Source organism: Gopherus flavomarginatus, chromosome 11 (assembly GCF_025201925.1).
Source record: "Gopherus flavomarginatus isolate rGopFla2 chromosome 11, rGopFla2.mat.asm, whole genome shotgun sequence".
Lineage (NCBI taxonomy): Eukaryota > Metazoa > Chordata > Testudines > Testudinidae > Gopherus > Gopherus flavomarginatus.
In genome coordinates, this window is record NC_066627.1 from 42,598,414 (window position 1) to 42,617,664 (window position 19,251).

General features: G+C 41.4%; 1 protein-coding gene across 6 annotated transcripts in view; it reads left to right on the top strand.

Moving 5' to 3' along the window:
* PHACTR3 (phosphatase and actin regulator 3) overlaps positions 1-19,251 on the top strand; it is a 171,018-nt gene that overhangs the window by 21,252 nt on the left and 130,515 nt on the right. The window contains exon 1 of one of the 6 annotated variants that reach the window (XM_050917780.1): positions 17,868-18,665. The exons of the other annotated variants lie outside the window; for them this stretch is intronic. Coding sequence (XP_050773737.1) covers positions 18,635-18,665 — 31 coding nt within the window. The 5' untranslated portion in view covers positions 17,868-18,634. Of the gene's footprint in view, positions 1-17,867; positions 18,666-19,251 lie in introns of those variants that run through there. 6 annotated transcript variants of the gene reach the window in all.

Here is a 19,251-nt window from a genome sequence, read left to right on the forward strand (position 1 = left end):
TATTATAGTTTCAACCAGTTTGCCTGGTACTGATGTTAGTCTTATTGGCCTGTAATTGCTAGGATCGCCTCTGGAGCCTTTAAAATAAAAATCAGCCTCACATTAGCTATCTGTCAGTCAGATGGTACTGAGACTGATTTAAGTGGTAGATTACCTATCACGGTTAGTAGTTCTGCTATTTCATAAATTGTCAAATCCTGGGTCAAGAGTACAAAATGACTATTGATAGCAACAGAAACTGAGTCAATAGGTGGAGGGTGTGGTATTGCTCTTAAAATCCAGATGAAAAGTGATGAGATTGTATCCTGGATGCAGATTCCTCAAACAGATTGTCCTCTTCCTGGTTCTCATACTGCTGGAAAATCCTGCAGGGGAGTTCTGAAACCCAGATAACCAGTCAGGGAGGATACTATTACTTTATAGCTACAAAATGCAATGTTTATGTGGGTTACCACTCCCATTCCTTAGGCACAGCAATGAGAGAGAGAGCCTGCCCATCTCATAATGGAAAGGAGAACCTGTGCAAAATGTAGATATGAGTTTGTCCTCTACTTGTTTCTTACTGCATCTGTATTGAAAATATTTGATATATTCATCTGAAAGTGGTAGAAGAAAACAGCAACTCTTTGCTTGTGTTATTACATTGTGGCTCTCAATATAATCACCCACGAAGTATGCAATAAGTGATACCACATTAGCCTACATCTTATTACTGTAGTTATATCTGTAACAAATGCTTTTAGAAAGACAACCAAGCATCATTTTTAGCCAGTTAATATTTAGCACAGGGGTGGGCAAACTTTTTGGCCTAAAGGCCACATGTGAGTGAGGAAATTGCATGTAGGGTCATGAATGTAGGGCTGGGGCAGGGGGTTGGGGTGCAGGAGGGGGTGCGGGAGAGGGTGCAGTGTGCAGGAAGGAGCTCAGGGCAAGGAGTTGAGGCAGAGGAGGGGTGTAGGATGCACGAAGGGGCTCAGGGAAGGGGGTTGGGGTGCAGGAGGGGGTGCAAAGTGTGGGAGGGGGCTCAGGGCAGTGGTGCAGGGAGGGGGGGCAGAGGGCTTAGCATGCTGCCCTTGCCTGTGGGTACCTCTCCCGAAGCTCCCATTGGCCGCGGTTCCCCAGTCCCCTCCAATGGGAGCTTCAGGGGAGGTACCCACAGGCAAGGGCAGCACGCGGAGCCCTCTGCCCCCTCTCCCCCAGGGACCACAGGGACATGGTGCCAGCCGCTTCCCGGAGTGGCATAGGGCCCATGGCGCCACAAGGGTGGCAATCCGGCAGGCGAGATCCAAAGCCCTGAGGGGCGAGATCCAGCCTGCAGACCATAGTTTGCCCACCCCAATTTAGCACCATGTAGGATATATCTAGGAAACCATGAAAATTAATTTCCAGCCAAGAATCTCAAAAGTACATTTTTGGTACTATATGCACAGCTGATGGCTCCTATTGCATTACAACTCCTCCTATTATGCCTTTAGAAAATTCAGATGACACTGCCTAACACTGCCTACTGTATATACTGCATATGAAGGTCAATACTGAATAATACATTTACACTTGACATGGGAACAAAAGGGTTATTTGTTCATTTATTAAATCATGGGCAAATCTCCTAAATTCAGAGAACCAGCTTATGTAGCAAGAGAACATAGAAAGTTTATAGCTATATTGATTACATGATTCTGCAGTTTCCTACTGCAGCTGGGCTTTTTTCCCTTAGAGGAATGACTCACTGCAGGAAAGACAAGGGCTGTCAATGGCCAGAGAGATCTAGATGCCTCGTAGTGTGCAAAGTATCAATCCATTATATTCTGCTCTCATTTTATTAAAGTCCTTCATTTGCCCATGCACAATCAATTAAACCTTGTAGAAATTCTTACTGTGTCCCTATTCCCTTTGCTGACAATAAAGGTATCTATCCTTGATTAAAACCACTGTAACATTTCAGTCCTTTTAAGGATCCAAAACAGATCATCCTCTACAAGCATCACCTAAGGCTTTGATGCTATCATTAAAATGTTCTCCAGTGGACTATGAGTGACTTCCTACAGTGCTCACTTCTTAGTCCTCTGTGATCCTATTCCAAATTAATAATTGCTACCAGCCAATCCAGATCAATCCCCCAAATTGTCTCACTTCTCACTATGCACTCATAACTGAACATACTGAGTCAGCCTGAGTTGGAGTGAAGTGAGTATTAAAAACTGGTATTGACCCATGATTATCTGAATCACAAGAAATTTTTTTTCTTAGGCCTGGTCTACACTGGGAGTGGGGGGTGGGGAAATATATCTAAGTTATGCAACTTTAGCTGTGTGAATAATGTAGCTGAAGTCAACGTACTTAAGAGTCGACTGCTGCCACTCCCCCATCAACTCTGCCTGCAGTGGAGTACAAGAGTCGATGAGAGAGCACTCGCGGGTCGATTTATCATGTCTAGACTAGATGCAAAAAATCGACCCCCGCTGGGTCGATAGCTGCCCCCCGATCCGGCGGGTAGTGTAGACATACCTCCAGGAAAGTGGAAGGTTAAAATTTCAGAGCATTATATGGTGATACAGCAAGGCAAGTCTCATCAATACCAATGACCATCTTGGTTTAGAAATGCATCCCAGCACACTGCTGAAGATGAATCCCTATAGTCTCACTCCATCTACTGGGTCAACTTCTTCTCTTAGTTACACTGCTGCAATCCCATGGAACCAATATTGTGAAATACCCATGGGAAGCAAGTTTTGAATGTGTAAACATGAATCTTGCACTGGAAACCTGATTTAAAGGAGGTGTACTCAGCCCTTGAGGGAAACAAATCCACCACTTGACGCATGTATTAAATCAGAGCTACATTCAAGCTGTGTTGGCTGGCTGCTGAAGTCACTTACGCAATCTACAGATCAAGCATTTATAACAGAAATAATCTGAAAAATGTTTTTCAACATAAATTCAAGAAAACTAAGCCCTTCATGGCATGGAACAACTTGCAAACAGAAAATAAGGCAAAATTCTGTCAAATAAATTACTCATTAGGAATTATTTGCCCAGTTGTAATGAAGAACGGTGTGTCCAACTAAAACTATGAATGCTTTAAAAATCTATGTACTATATATAAATGTTAACAAATCAATTTTAAATAGTCATATTAATAATTACTAATTGGTATTAAAACTACCAATATTCATTTCCCTCCGAATAAGCAAACAAAGACCACATTCGTGGAGCACCCCAGCTGAATCGTATAGCCATCAGTGAAGACTGCATTAAAACATTGCAAGGCAGCATCAGTCACAGGACCAAATTCTATTTAGCTCAAAAAGAGATGCAAAAAATAGCTAATCAAAAAATGAGAACCCAGAAAGAAAACATTCTCTTTATACCTTTCATAATCACAGTTTGACAGTTGTGCGTGGCAGCAGCTCTCAGGTACTACCTATTAGATCATTTTTAGCTCTACCTATTATCTGAGCTGGTCAGGGGAAAGAAAAAACCTAATGGGTATATTTTAAGATAAAAGCAAAAACATGAAAACACAGCATTGGAATATGTGCCAACAACTGCATCAGTAACATTATGGGCTAACAACATTCACAACTAACCAACCAACACAGAGCCCGTATTCACAGCCTGATCCATTATGGCAGAAAGTGCCAGACCTTAATGTATGCAGCTGTTGTTTAGTCTCCGTGGTAGGGCTGGAAGATTGGCAGTGGTGCATCCAAGCCCCCAGTGATTCATTCCTCTGTCCAAATGATACTAGTTTCCACCAATCACAACATTCCAGTGGTACATTTTTATGTTTGAAACAGTAAAGTGTCCTGTTGTGACAGCATTGCCAGTATTCAAACATTAAATGTCTGCCATCTGTGGACTCCAATGGGCCGGATCCTCAGCTGATGGAAATCAGTGAAGCCATACTGAAGTTAGTGAAGTTATGTTGATTTACATAGGTTGGGATCTGCCTGGAACACGAGGAACATTTATTTTTTCAAATCTATTTTAACTGCTTACATTTGGGGAGAGGGAAGAGGGGAGAGAAGTCAGCGTGTTGTAAAATTAATTGTTTCATGTTATATTTAAACTGAGCTGAAAGGCCTATCTACCTCCCCATATTTAGAAATGAAATCTTGGTTTTGTTACTAAAAGACGACGACTTGGAAAATCATGCACCATAAACACAAACGGAGTGGTATGCAGGAAGGCTGCTAGCCTGTTACCTTTACAGAGGGCCATTGTGTTCTGAAAATAACCCGGACTGCATCCATACCTGGCTTTGCTGGTACAACCATTATCTCCTGCTGCACTGTGGGATACTAGGGTGGTCTCCTGCAGTTAGTGGCTTGTTAGTACAAGCTCCTGGGGAGTAGGGAGTGCCCATGTCAAAAACAAAACACTAGTTACAATTGATTGGGCCAGATGCTCAGCTGCTGTAAATCAGAGTTGACATCAATAACATGATGCCAATACACACCAACCAAGGATCTGGCACATTAGTCCCAAAGTCAAGATTTATTTATGATGGGACTACTTCAGTTATTTAGGTGTTATAGAAACAGTACCTGATGCACCAAAACCACAAGTTGTGCCAGAGAAAAATCCAGTTTTCCTTCTTGAGCTATAGGCTGTTTTGCTGATGAACATACTGAAGCATTTATTTTTACTTTGAATTTAAAGTGAATATGGATTGTTCAAAAGCATTATGTAAAGCTTCTATTGCACACCATCAGTGGCATTTTGCTTCTCCCTAAACTTTAAGGCCTAAAGGGATATGTTAAGGACTGAAAAATCAAAGGCTACATGAAGAATTGTAATCATCTCTCCAAGACTGATGAAAATATGACTTTGATTTAGAATAAATCATTAATATGAGCACATCATTGTTATTAACTAATTAGTTCTTAATGGAGAGTTACAGAAAATATCATATGCATTTAGAATGCGTCACTCCTAACAATTACATGAAACCTTGACAAAATATTTTTTTTTATAAAAAAATAAAGTTACCCCATCAAACACAAACTTTAATAATTTACTTTGACATTTTAATTTTCTACTTATTAAGGGAAGCAAGTGACAACCTGGGCTAGAGCCAGGTGCAGTGAAGAGTCTTCCAAAAGCCCAACTAATCCATTCATTAGAGCTACATCCTTGGGCGTCTCCAAATTGGGGTTACTAGTTGTACCAGATTATGGAGTGGTTTTGTACGGTGGATAAATGTTCACGCAGGTCTACAATAGAGATCACACTCACTGTCACATTTGATTGATCAGATTTCAAACCTCCAAGAAGTGAAAGCCTAGCAACATCGGTCGCTTAACTCATTGTGCTACCTAGCCCCCTTGGAAGCCAAATGACACTGCAGCACATATTTCTGTGGTCTTTCTAGAGCACCAGTGTCCAGAAGGAGCGCCTGAACCAGTGTCAGACATTACTATTGGTGTTTTAATGAAGGCTGCATACTCCCCACAGTTAGGTGTGTAGGAGTTAGAGAGAGACACAGACAGACAGACAGACTAACTAGTGGGGAAGGTTCGACCAGAGTCCTACACCTTGTGTTCATAATTGGGTTGCTCTGCTGACTCCATGCTTGTGTTTGCCTGGGTCCTGGACAGAGGGGACGTTGTGTGTGTGGGGCATGCAGTAGCAGACATGGGGGGGCATGCAGGGTCATGTGCCCCCACACTCAGATTTGCTGCTTGGCTTATACTGAGCAAGATCACACAGACCGAGAATGTTCAGTAACACTGCTGAAGCCAACTGCCCTCACTCTGCCCCCTCACTATCGGCAGACATGGATCACCTCTGGTTCTGTTCCACACCTTTTAGAATAGAATCATAGGAATGGAAGGGAGCTTGAGAGGTCATCTAGTCCAGTCCCCTGCACTCATGGCAGGACTAAGTTTTATCTAGACCATTCCTGACAGGTGTTTGTCTAACCTGCTCTTAAAAACCTCCAGAGATGGAGATTCCACAACCTCCCTAGGCAATTTATTCCAGTGCTTAACCACTTGACAGTTAGGAAGTTTTTCCTCATGTCCAACCTAAAGCTCCCTGGCTGCAATTTAAGCCCATTACTTCTTGTCCTATCCTCAGAGATTAAGAACAACAATTTTTCTCCCTCCTCCTTGTAACAACCTTTTACATACTTGAAAACTGTTATGTCCCCTCTCAGCCTTCTCTTTTCCAGACAAAACAAACCCCATTTTTTCAATCTTCCCTCAGAGGTCATGTTTTCTAGACCTTTAATAATTTTTGCTGCTCTTCTATGGAATCTCTCCAATTTGTCCACATCTTTCCTTATACGTGGTGCCCAAAACTGGACACAATACTCCAGTTGAGGCCTAATCAGCGCAGAGTAGAGTGGAAATATTACTTCTCGTATCTTTCTTACAACAGTCCTGCTAATACATCCCAGAATGATGTTCGCTTTTTTTTGCAACAACGTTACACTGTTGACTCATATTTAGCTTGCGGTCCACTCTGACCCCCAGATCCTTTTATCCTATCCTCCAAAGCACTTGTAACCTCTCTCAGCTTTATATCACCTGCCAACTTTATAAGTGTGTACTCTATGCCACTATCTAAATCATTGATGAAGATATTGAACAGAACCGGACCCAGAACTGATCCCTGCGGAACCCCACTTGTTATGTCCTTCCAGCCTGATTGTGAACCACTGATAACTACTCTCTAGGAATGGTTTTCCAACCAGTTTTGCACCCATCTTATAGTAGCTCCATCTAGGTTGCGTTTCCTTTGGCCGCTAGGCCTCCATCTTTTCTAATGGTGGAAAGCCTATTTCATATGGACTGGACAGTGTTAATTAAGCCACAATGATAGGATCAGGCCCAGAATCAGATTTCTGTTTTTAAACCATTTTAGGATAGAAAGATTCAGGCAACAATATAATCTTCAACCTGTTTTCATCTCACAGCCTCTAAGAGCTGCACACATGCAGTGTTTTGCATATAGCATCAAAGAATTCAAAGGGCCTGATTATCAGCTCATGCAAATTGGCGTCTGACATCACTGGAGTGGCACCTGTTTACACCAACTGAGGATATTGCCCCAAACTTCCAAGGAAAGGTTATGTAACCTGTTTATATAGTTGAGAATAAGAATTTTTGAAGAGAACGGAGACAGTTTGAGCATCCTCCATGCCTAAAAGTGAACCAAAATAGAATGGTCTTGAAATAGCGATGTAATCACAAGCTTAGGCTCTCACAGTGAAAGACTCCCAGGCTGAAACTCCTCCGTGTGAAGTGCTACGTCAGTTTGATCATTTAGGAAATAAGTCAATGTTTTACTTTTCTAACTGCGGGATGGAAAGCTCTATTTTTGCAACATTTTTAGAAAACCTGAGGTCATGTGAGTTTCATATGTGAAGCTGCACATTAAGAGCCACCTTCACCTAAATGAGAAGGTATTCAGGGCACAAGCTAACCTCACCGCAGTGATTGCTATTCTCCTGGAGTCCTCTACCCACCCAACCCTATTATTTTAGGGTCTCCAGAGAAGCTGTGCATTGGGCTGATGGTGTAAGGTTTTATGCTGTGGCTTCCAAAGCTTTCTTAGCCAGTGGCTGCTACAGGTCATTTCTGTCAATATTCCCCCTTTGCCTCAAGATACCTCTCCTGTACAAATACAGCACTATTTGGCATGGCATTTAATAGGTCATATTGCACCTCATTTGTCACTTTTCACATATGGAAAATGCATAAAGATGTGGGTCTCTCTTATATTGCTTTTCACTCTAATTGAGATGCATTGATTTGGGCCAAAAATCTATGAACACCCACTTACTAGTCCCTCCCCGAGAATGGGTAGCTAGGGAATAGGTAAAGGGAAGTGGAAACAAGCCAAGGTTCTGCCCCCCACAACGCACTGTCCAGTGCATCTGAGCCATCACAGACATGTTGTAATTTGCTGCCATTGTAGGCCAGCCACAAATTACTATCCCCAATCCCACAAAGCAAGGGGGAGCAAAGAGAGAGCTGTGCTTTGGCAGAATGTTTAAGGCCTCTTCCGGGGTGATGCAGCATCAAGCTTAGAGGCACAATCTAGCCTAAAGTTTGTATACATTTATATTCCAAGGAATAATTCAAATAGCCAGTTAGGGTCCAATTCTGCCACCCTTTCTCCTGCCAAGTATTACCTTTACTAGGCACACACTCCTGTTGTGTAGTGAGGCGCTGCTACTGTCATTACCGCTGAATGTAGCTCAAAGAACATACATCTTGTATTGCATTGCATTGAAGTATTGTATTCCCTTCGAAAGGGGAGTTTGATGTGCGTACACAATTTAGGCTATAATCTAATATCTGTAAAGTCTCTCACAATACAATTGTTTTGTTCCACCAATAGTTACCCACTTCCAAATTATGAAAAGCATTGCCTTGTTAATCAATTTAGAGTCTTTTAAAGACCGTATGATTCTGAGCTGGCCTTGGTGCTGAATATAGGTCCGTTCTTTTATTAAAGTGTAGCATAAAACACTGTCAGGCCCTCTCAGTATGAACTGAAGGAGACACCTATGTTAGTTGTCATATTATGTTGATACATTTCAATCTTATTACCCAATACGTCCAATTCCACACTGCAAAATCTTGCTGGGATTTTTGTGTGAGGGCTCCAAGAAGCATCACTATGCAACAAATTATAAAAAGCATGATAGTGGGGAAAACTGGACAATTTCTGTCAACCTGGCTTGGATGTATCTGTACACTTATTTTAGAATCAGTCTATCACACATAATTGCAATAATTCTCACAGCTTTTAATTCTCATCGCAATTGCAATATGTTTCACAAACTACATCCCATGAAACAAAATAATAATTTCCTATGCTCAGTTGTATAGTGATCTACGTTGTGGCCCAGATTTTCACAACTGCATGCATATGAATTCAAGCACCAACTGATTTCTAACTGGTTGTTTTCTTGCTATATCACTACAGTTCCATGTGAAAAATGCAGTAAATTCACATGTGAATTTTGCACACAAATGAGGGCCAATTTTTACATATGTACATACAAAAAAATCCTCCTCCTGCTGAAGTCAAAGGCAGTTATATAAAGCCTTTTGCTGGACAGATAACAAAGTAAGCCTCAAGGGTGCTATAAATTATACCAGCTATAGTAGAGGCTATTAGAAATAAGGAGCTTCTTGCACGATTTTGAAGGATAGAGGAGAAATACAGCATTATAACAGTTAAACCCTAACCTTTCAGGTACAATGATACAAATCCACCCCAAGAAGCTGGTTAAAGCATATTGTTGGTCACCAGGCACTGAAAATCATTACTGTTCTGTATGTGTTCAGATTATTCCTGGCATTCAGACAAAATGGATCTGGTTTTGCTATTTCTTGGTTTACACAAGTTATTCTACTAGCCTTAAATGAATATTTGATAATACATAGACTTTCAACCTTTTCAAACTTAGGTCAAGTGGGATTTCTTTGTGTGCTTGAATGTTTCTGCTTGAAGGTCAAAAGCATACATTTGGGACATCTGTCAAAATATAGATGAATAATTGACGGATGAGGATATATATTTTATTTGTATGGGTTACATAAAGAGATGCAAAGGTTCCTAGTAAGGGAATTGAGATTCTGATTTTGAATGAGAATGCAATGATTGGAGTAACAGATAAAAAGATGGAATTATGTCTTGTACAGTAGTTTGGTTATTTTCAAACCCTGATAACTTCTCTTTTTTCTCTCAAAATAACTAAAGGCTTGCTGCTGCTTTTGTTGAAGTCAATGATAGTAATATAAAGCCTTTGCCTTATTACAGAACATAAGAATTACTTGCATGTAGTTAATTTAGGGCTTGATTGTTCCACCCTTTCTCATATTAAGTAGTGCCTTATTCAGTAATCCCATTAAATCAGTGGAACTATATGCAGAGCAAGATACAACTCAATGTAAGCAAGGCTGGCAGAATCTGACCCTTCTGTTAATTACAGCCCCCTCCTCCAAAAACACCTGTGTTAGAAAAACGTCAAGGTTGCAAAGTCAAGTTCTCAAAAGTGAAGAAATGACACAATTAAGGCTGCCTGTACAACCTTAATTTGCCCCTTTGTATGTATGCATTATGACAGTCTGATTATATGATCACATATTTCCTCTCACCCCCCAAACCCAGATCCCTTCTAAATTCTGGGGCAATTTGTGAACTGTAGCATTCACAGCGTATAACTATTGCTAATACCTTACTTCCTGCCCATTGTATTCATTTTGGATTACAGAAGTGACTGATAGAAAATCAAATCTGTGATATTGTTTGCAGACAAGATTACTGGGCCTTATTGTCTCTCACTTACACCAGATAAGAGTTAGGTGCGACTCCACTTAACAGCGCACTATAATGGAAATATGGCATGAAAGAGTGGTTGCATTATGAAGAACAAGCCAGTGAATGGAATGGATAATAGGCTATTATTTAAACAGGTACTTTAGAAATGTCAAAGACAGACAGAGGAAGAATGTTGTGCCTTAGAATCTGAGCATACTGTGGAGTTTTGAGGGCTTGGAGTGACATTTAAGCACCATCCTCTGTCCCCTTGCCTCCAAAGGTAATATGAAAAGGTTCTCACATCCGCTATTGGATTTAATTAGTTTAATGCGAGTTTTGCATGAGTGCAGAATGCAGGGTTTGGAATTATGAAGCATGCTAACACTATAAACAATTTTTGACTGCCATGTTGGACGATACACATAAAAGCTAATGTGGGGTTTTTGGCTCACTTTGCTATGAACAGCATCTGCCTGGGCTTCACTGACCCTTTGGTTCCAGCCCTATGGAAGGGATGTTGCATAGTTGTGGCAGGTTAATGAAGGAGCGTGCCCCCCTGCTTCTCTACTCTTGCTCTTGGAGTAATATATCACCGGCCCCTGACTATGGGCTGTTTACAACACCTTCCAGCCTGGCTCAGCTATGCTGGTGAGCGTGGTTGGAGCATAGCCTGCATGGGATGCACCAGGCAAACAACCCTTCCTTTTCTCTTGGCTGTCTGGAGTGGCTCACAACTATGAGTGCCTATCTCAGGGCAGACTGTCAGAAAACAGGACAGATGCCCAAAGCTGGTGGTATGTTCTATAATTAGATTTCTCCAACTCCTGGATCACTATACTGGTCTTACTATGGAATCACAGACAGCCCCTTAGGCTGGAGAGTCTTTCTTGCTACCCAAAAGACTTTGTGATAAAGGATCATGTAAACAAAACAAAACCAATCACACCACATCAGGTTGCTCCCAGTCCCAAGAGGTCACTCACTCACTCCAGATCAATTGGTACTTTAGATATTATACCAAGACTATGCTGGTAGCCAGTTCTAGAGTAAACTAAAGATTTATTAGCTAAAAAAAGAAATGAGAGTTATTGAGATGTTAAAGGAAGTAAAGTATATGTACAGATGAATCAGAATTTGTAATTCCAAATGGTGGCAGTGATGTAATAAACTGCCAGCTTCCCAAAAGTCTTTTCAGGGTACTCAGATTGTCTCTGGGGATCTCTGCTTTGCATCTGGTATAGTTCCCTGTAAGAGTGTAAACAGTCCAGAGATGAAGGATGTTTCCCTGAATCCATATTTGTAGCTTCTTCTGACAGAAACCAAGCTGACAGCGTCTCTGCCCATGTGGGCTTTTCCTTCCACTGCCGCTGAGGAATGCACTTTGAGTCTTCGACCTTTGGTCATCACACACAATAGCCACTTGCTTTGAAATTAGCACTTTTCTATTAAAGCCCTTAAGTCCTTCATTAGCATTTCACAAGATTTCTTTGATGGGTTATTTAGTTATGGGGGTATACACAATGTAAGTGTTTGCTGCTACATTATAACAGGATACAGATAAGGGAAAACGATGCAAGTTATGGCCCATTAGTTTTATGAAGGCTAAACACCAAATCCACTCTTCCAATACACAAGTGAATTGGCCTGAATACACTGTGGCATGACCGGGTCTGCCAGCGTCACATGCCCCAGACATCCACTGGAGATAAGAAAAGGCTGCATAATGGTCTACTTTTTCCTCATGTTCGTGCACAGCCATATCTGGCCAGATGTTGGCATGGCCTAAGTCAGAGTCCGCCAAGAACTTTCACACTGTATAACAACACACAAATCATGATTCAGATTTTCCAGTGATCATTTGCCCATGAACTTGAACGTAAGATAGGCAATAGTAAGGGACAGGCTATTATGCAGAAAGTTATAGTAGGTGTGACTTTTTTTGTGAGTAAATACTGTGTGCAGTGCCCACTATAGAAACTCGTGCAATTTTCTTACACTATTTGCATGTCTGAAAACCCAATCTTTTGACATTTTTCATTTTCTCCTTCTTATGGTGATTGTTAAGCCTGGAGAAGAGTCTTTGTGATTAAGTTGCCTAATGACCATGTTAGTGATCCACTGCAATTGCCTACAAGTATAGCAAATAAGACATACCAGAAGATAAGAGAGCCAAGAAGAAACAAGCATTATTGAAAAAGTGAGGCTATAGGGGGTTTTATTCAAAAAAACCCCAAATCCCACAAATTCTAGCTAGATAAGTAGGAATAAAGGGGGAGGGCCATGTGATGAGTGTACAGTGTGGAGTCCTTTAAGATGTTTTCAGGAATACATTGGTGAAATATCAGAGTTACATCTGATCCCCTTTTCTGCTAACTACTATATATATTTTTTCTAATTTGGAATGAATAAGTGTTCATTACTGAAGTAGCTAACATAACAGTACAAGCACTATAAGTGCGAAAGCTTTTGGAAAACAGAAATGTCTCTTCAAGTCGGTGACAATCGGAGAACAAAGCTTTTTTTTATTCTGCAGTCTAAGAGTAATCTCATAGATAACTACCAATTTTATGGGCTAAAGGAGTAATTGTTCCAGTCTTCATTAATATGCCTCTTTATGCAGGTATTCATTGAACCAATATAAGAAAAAAGTCAAAATTAAATCCAAAAACTATTTAAAAGTAAAGTAGTTAAGAAATGCTGAATAAGTTATAGGTATTTCTTTGTCATTTTTGAGGGATTTCTCAAATGCCAAATTTTCCTTAGCCTTAGTATGTTTTTTAAAAATATTGCTTTCTATTTCAGGCATTCTAAAGATGTATTTTTTTTGTAAAAACATCAAACATTGTACACACACATCTGATGGCACATGCATTGTTTTGCTTCTAAACAATCTGTACTGGCAGATGCCAAATCAGGCAGTTGGGAAACTCCTCAAAAAAACAACCACCCCAAAAACCAACACCCCTGCAAATCAGGCCTCTGAGCATCTAAACTGGGTGCATACCCACAACAAGTTTGTGCAAAAGAGTGTAAGATCTGAGACTGAGGCTGATTCCGTATCTCTAGAATGTGGCATGTGACTGCAAATGAACTAGAGTAGTTAACTTTCACAACCTGACCTTCCTTTTTATTTTAGAGCCTTTTTTCTATTGTCTTATAACTGTTCTTTGGTGTAGTTGTGAGGAAGACTGCTTGACTTCAATGGAGTCAATTTGATTTCAATTGACTTCAGACATTTGCACCAGCAACAGCTCTGACTGTTTACACTTTAGATACAATCCAAAGAAACATCCCGTCTCCCAAAAGGTGTCCAACCCAGAAATCCTTTAGCAGATTAGATGCCCATCCCAAGTGAAAAGTTTACATGAAGGATATTTGTTTCCTGGCACTTTAATAAACTCACTCAAAATATATTTGCACAGAACATCTAAGCAAAAACTTTACTCCCCAATACTGAAAAGTTCCTTTGTAAGAAAGAAAAGCCATAATGTATCAGGGGATTTCAGCTTATTAAGATCTCTTAGGGAATGAACTTGCTTTAGAGATGATTTATCCCATTTAATGTAAATTGCCAGAGGTACTGTAAAGATGGAAACGCAGTGGACAGTTCTAAATCTCCTGCAAAAGCCAAAACTAAAAAGCCCGGTTTCTGTTAATAGTGGAAATTTCCATTTTATTTAAATGTGCTATCATGGAAAACCTGACACTAAAGTAGTCCAAATCATTTTGGGGTTTTTATCATCACCAGCAGCAGGTGCTCAAAAAATATGAATTTAGGCCCCAGATCAGCAAAGCAGTTGAGCATGAGGAGTCTTATTGATTTTAATGAGACTACTGACATGATTAAAAATAAGCATATGCTTAAGCACTTTACTGTGTCGGGGTCTTCGTTGCCCAAATACAGATAGGGGTGCTTAAACTTCTGGCAACTACATTTGAAAACTGGGCTTTCGCATTCCATGTGATTTCTCAAGACAGATCAGTATGAGAGAGAAAGCTATGGGCATATTACACACAGAAGGAGGGACAAATAGAGATATATAACTACATTTTAATAAGACTATTTAAAAATATTTTGGAAGATGGCCAATATCTTAAATGTATTTTAACAGAACACACGCTTTTCACTTGCACATCCTGGGAGTAGCAGCACTCTCTCTTCTACCTGTCTTTCCACTATCCCCTGCCTTAGTGAATCACCCACTCTTATAGAATCATGGAATATCAGAGTTGGAAGGGACCTCAGGAGGTCATCTAGGCCAACCCCCTGCTCAGAGCAGGACCAATCCCCAGACCCCTAAATGGCCCCCTCAAGGACTGAACTCACAAACCTGGGTTTAGCAGGCCAACGCTCAAACCACTGAACTAACCCTCTCCCCCCTTTATGACCTGAGGCTCAACCACCAGGCCAGTTGCAGCCTCCCTCCATTCAGGAATTATCCATTTGTCAGCCAGCTCTACAAGGAGAGGAGCCTTGTAAAATGGCTCTCCAGCCTTCTTTCCCTGAGATCCATAACAGAGCAGTAAGCCCTAAACTCAGCAGTATGTGCTTGGGAGATTAGAACAGAGAGTATTTCCTGAGTAGCAAGTTAGATCAATGGCCTGAAAGAAGTGGCAATTGATAATCTGAACAACAAGATTATCTCATCACATGAACAAGCTGTGAAATAAGGGAGAAGGCTCATATTCAAAAGCACATAGCTTCTTTGAAATTGCCTGGGGAAAAAAAATCTGTCATTGCATTTATTCCTCAAAGAACTTTATTTCTTCTATGGAAGAATATTAAAGTTGTATTAACAAAAACAAAACACCTATGACCATACTAAAAATGAAACTCCCATGTTTCAGTGTAAGCTACATCTATTTGGGAGTGGGGGGTGGGTGGGGAGGGGATTAGGTGTGTAAAGATGCAAAGATCATACCTGAAAAATACAAGTGTCCTCAACAGGGCATCACCTTTGTGTAACAGTCACTTCTTACCACATGGTCCAAAGCCTATTGAAGTCCATGGAAACTCTAACTGACATCAAAGGGCTTTGTACCATGCTGCTCTTTAGTGGCACTCCCAGTGAGTAAGATGCAGGCTGTTTATTAATGGATTTGTTCAAGTAGTTGGGGTTTATGGTTCTGAAATGGATAGAATCTGCGATGGCCATTGATCTGAGGTGTCTGCCGCTATTTGGCTGTGGCTTGTTATACGTGCATGTTCCTTGCATGCCCCCAAAAAGTAGTTAACCAATATTTGCATCATCCATGTGATCCTTGCAGTTTTACCAGAATGGGTGATTTGTCAGTATCAAAGTGGTCAATCAGCCTGTACATCAGAGGTGGGCAAACTATGGCCCGCGGGCCACATCTGGCCTGCGGAACCGTCCTGCCCAGCCCCCGAGCTCCTGGGCCAGGAGGCTGTCCCCCCCACCGCCTCAACTCACTCGCTCCGCTGCCAGCGCAATGCTCTGGATGGCAGGGCTGCGGGTTCCTGGGGCAACGCAGCTGCAGAGCCTGGCCTGACCTGGTGCTCTGTGCTGTGTGGTGGCGGCAGCAGTGTGGCCTGGCTCCAGCCGGGCGGTGCGGCTGTAGCACCACCAGCCACAGGTGCTCCAGTAAGGGAGCATGGAGCAGGGGGGTTGAATAGAGGGCAGGGGAGTTTGAGGTGGTGGTCAGGGAGCGGGGGTTCGGATAGGGGTTGGGGTGGTCGGGGGGAACAGAGGGTTGAATGGGGCCAGGGATCCCAGGGGGCAGTCAAGAAGGAGGGGGGTTGGATGGGGGGGCAGTCAGGGGCAGGGGTTCCGGGAGCAGTCAGGGGACAGGGAGAAGGGGTAGTTGAATGGGGGCAGGGGTCCTGGGGGCGCTGTCAGGAATGAGAGGAGGGGTTGGATGGGGCAGCAGGGGTCTGGGGGCAATCAGGGGACAGGAAGAGAGGGTGTGTGGATGGGACAGGGGTTTGGGGGGGGCCGTCAGGGAACGGGGAGGGTTGGATGGGGCAGGATTCCTGGGGAGGGGCAGATAGGAGGTGGGGGCTGGGCCACGACCCCCTCCCCAACCGGCCCTCCATACAATTTACGAAACGTGATGCAGCCAAAAAGGCCAAAAAATTTGCCCACCCCTGCTGTACACAGTCACTGACCAATGGGACAGTTTTCACTGTCACTATGGACAACAAAAGGAGGAAGTTTTAGAAAAGGCACCAAGGACTTTGAGGAACCTTGGAAAAATTTACATGTTCAGCTGGACAAGGGCCTACGAACACCTATCTCACAGGGAGCATAATGACAGTGGTTTATTTTAGGCCTGGGATAAAATTTTCAAGAGCACCCAAGTAACTTAGATACTTAGCAAATTTTATCCTTAGATTTTGGAAATGCATTTAGATTAATAGTTCTAGTGTGCTAATCTGCTTGAGCTGTCTTGCAATTTCTTGTTGCTGTAAATTGCAGATCTTTTCCAGAACTGTTTGAAGTACTACATTTTGATTATTACATATAATCGGTGAAATATATTCATAGTCTATTGAACTCGATGCTAAAAATATTTAGGATTCTTCCTTTATAAAAAAAAATCAAAGAAACGTACAGATTGTGGTATAGAAATCAGATACTTTCCTCTCTCACTTTGACAGATGCCAGTAGTGGAGGATACTGAGTAGAGCTGGTCAGAAAGTGTGCCTGCTCTCCCCAACCCCCACCAAAGACAAATTTCTATAAAAACGAAAAAACTAAAAAAAAAAAAAGTTGTTTTCAAAGCTTTCCATGAAAATTTCATCTTTTAGTTGAAAAGAATCTAGCTCAAAGATTATTTAGACTGTAAAGGAAATCAGTCCAAACATGGCAAGGAGGAGTTATGAAAATGTGTTACTTGTGCTTCTTCACCCTGTATTGATAGTGTTTTTGTTGATCTGGTTAACAAAATTTACCCAAGATATTTTTAACCCATTTTCCTCACCATAATTTATGCTCTTCCAAGTGTCCCACCTTGTATATGGGGGGGTTTAAAGGGAAAAAAAAATCATCTTGAATACATAGAGCAAGTATCCAATATTTCCTCTCCACTAACACACTCAAGAGAAAGGTGCTCATTAATAGAAACAAGGTCTTTTGTGGACAGTCTGTAGGGAGCTGGAGCAGCTGGGAGAATTAGATGTCAGCAGAGAAACATGAATATTGATTAATCCCATAAAGTGCACAAGAATTCCTGTCTCTCTCTCTTTGGCTGATTCTGTATCAACACCTTGCAAGCACATACACCATCAAACCAGAAGGTTGTGGTTTTACCCATTTGTACTTATTTTCTGTGTTGGAGCAGTAGAAAGAACAGAGCAGGTCAGTGGTTGTGGTTTCAGGTCTGCATTTGCCCTAGTGCAGGAAAGAAGCAGTGATTTTAAATTTAGATGGTAATAATACATTCCCAGTGACAAAACAATGTACAAAACTGTTCTGGTATATTGCTTGCTTGAAGCACAGAGCTGTGCAGCTGTTCAGAGGGCGTCTTCCTTTTTTTCTGCTTCTTTGCTCTAATGCTGGAGCATCTGCCTTTCCAAAACATTTTAATGCCGAGTCCCCCTAATGAAGGCATTTAAAATTGGAAGAGGAAAGCAAAGCTTTGTTTGCCTACATTGCAGGGAGCTTGTGAAGATCGCATGGGGAGTATGATCAAATTTAAGTATTCTAGGGGGAAAAACGCAAGCAGGACGCCTTGAGCGGGCTTTCACTACTGTAATTTAGGTTGGAATCCTTTCAAACAGTGGCTGCAGCAGTTTGCTGACAGTGCTATAAAACAAAATTGCTTAGGGAGAAGGGAATCACGGGTTTAACGTGGGAGCTGAGTAACGGCTACTGTGGGGTTGACAGAGGCACCTCAGTGAGCTATAATATACGTTAGGAGTATGGTTTCAGCACTAAGATGGTTCTGGGCCTTTCAATACCCTCCTTTTCTTCTTCAATGTCTCCAGTTAAAAAGCTTTGTGGAATAAACAGTGACTTTCAGCTTCTTCTACAGGAAAGAGAAACTTGCAGGATGAAGACAAGTTGACTTGCAGATTTTCATCAGGTCCTCCGTTTAGAAAAGCCAGCTTGATTTTGACCATTGCATAGGATTTTACAATCACACACAGGATAATATAAATGATCCAGGCAGCTGTCAGCAAGGACGTGATTTTCCTGGTTAAAATAGGAAATGCATTCATTCTTTGTACATAATGTAAACAGAATCCGTCTAGACCCTGAAGGGGTCTGCTTTCATATTTTTATGTGACTTGAAAAGAAGAGGTGAAGAAATTTCAAGTGATAACAATAAGAAAGGCTGAAAGGAAACTAATCGTTTTCCTCCTTGGATCAAGCTGCTGCATTCAATGTGCTCTGAGCAAGAGGCATCACTCAGGGGTGAGTAACAAAGAATAGAAGAAATGAAAGGAAGGTCACTAAATGTTTACTCCATGTTATTGGTGCCATTTCTTTTAAAGATACCATAGATTCTTTTGTAAATATGCTAGCCTCAGTTAATCAGCAGTTTTAACGGAGGTGGACATTGTAGAAATACTCAAGATTTTAGATTACATATTTTATCCTTGGTGTCTATACCTTTGTTTACATGTTCAATATAAATTGTCAGACAGACAATGTACTATACCTGTGGTATGGAGCTGGCTTTTAGTGATTTTTTTTAAAGCATCCATAAGCAATTTGGAATATTGACTTGATGGTAATTTGTTCTGATATTTTCCTTACCAGTAGCGCTCATAGGAGATAGAAGAGACCTTTTAGGTTATTCTGCCCATCCCCCTGCTAATAATTCAGGATTGTTCTTCTCAGCTTGTGCTGCACAAGTAAAAAAGGTTTTTTAGTTAAAGAATGTTTTTCTCCAAAACAGCAAATATCTAAGGTGTTAGATTCATTGTGGAACTGTTTGTTGCATGTGTTTGGCTTCATTGTTATTGGCCAGACAGCAAAAGTTACAGTGCAGACTACC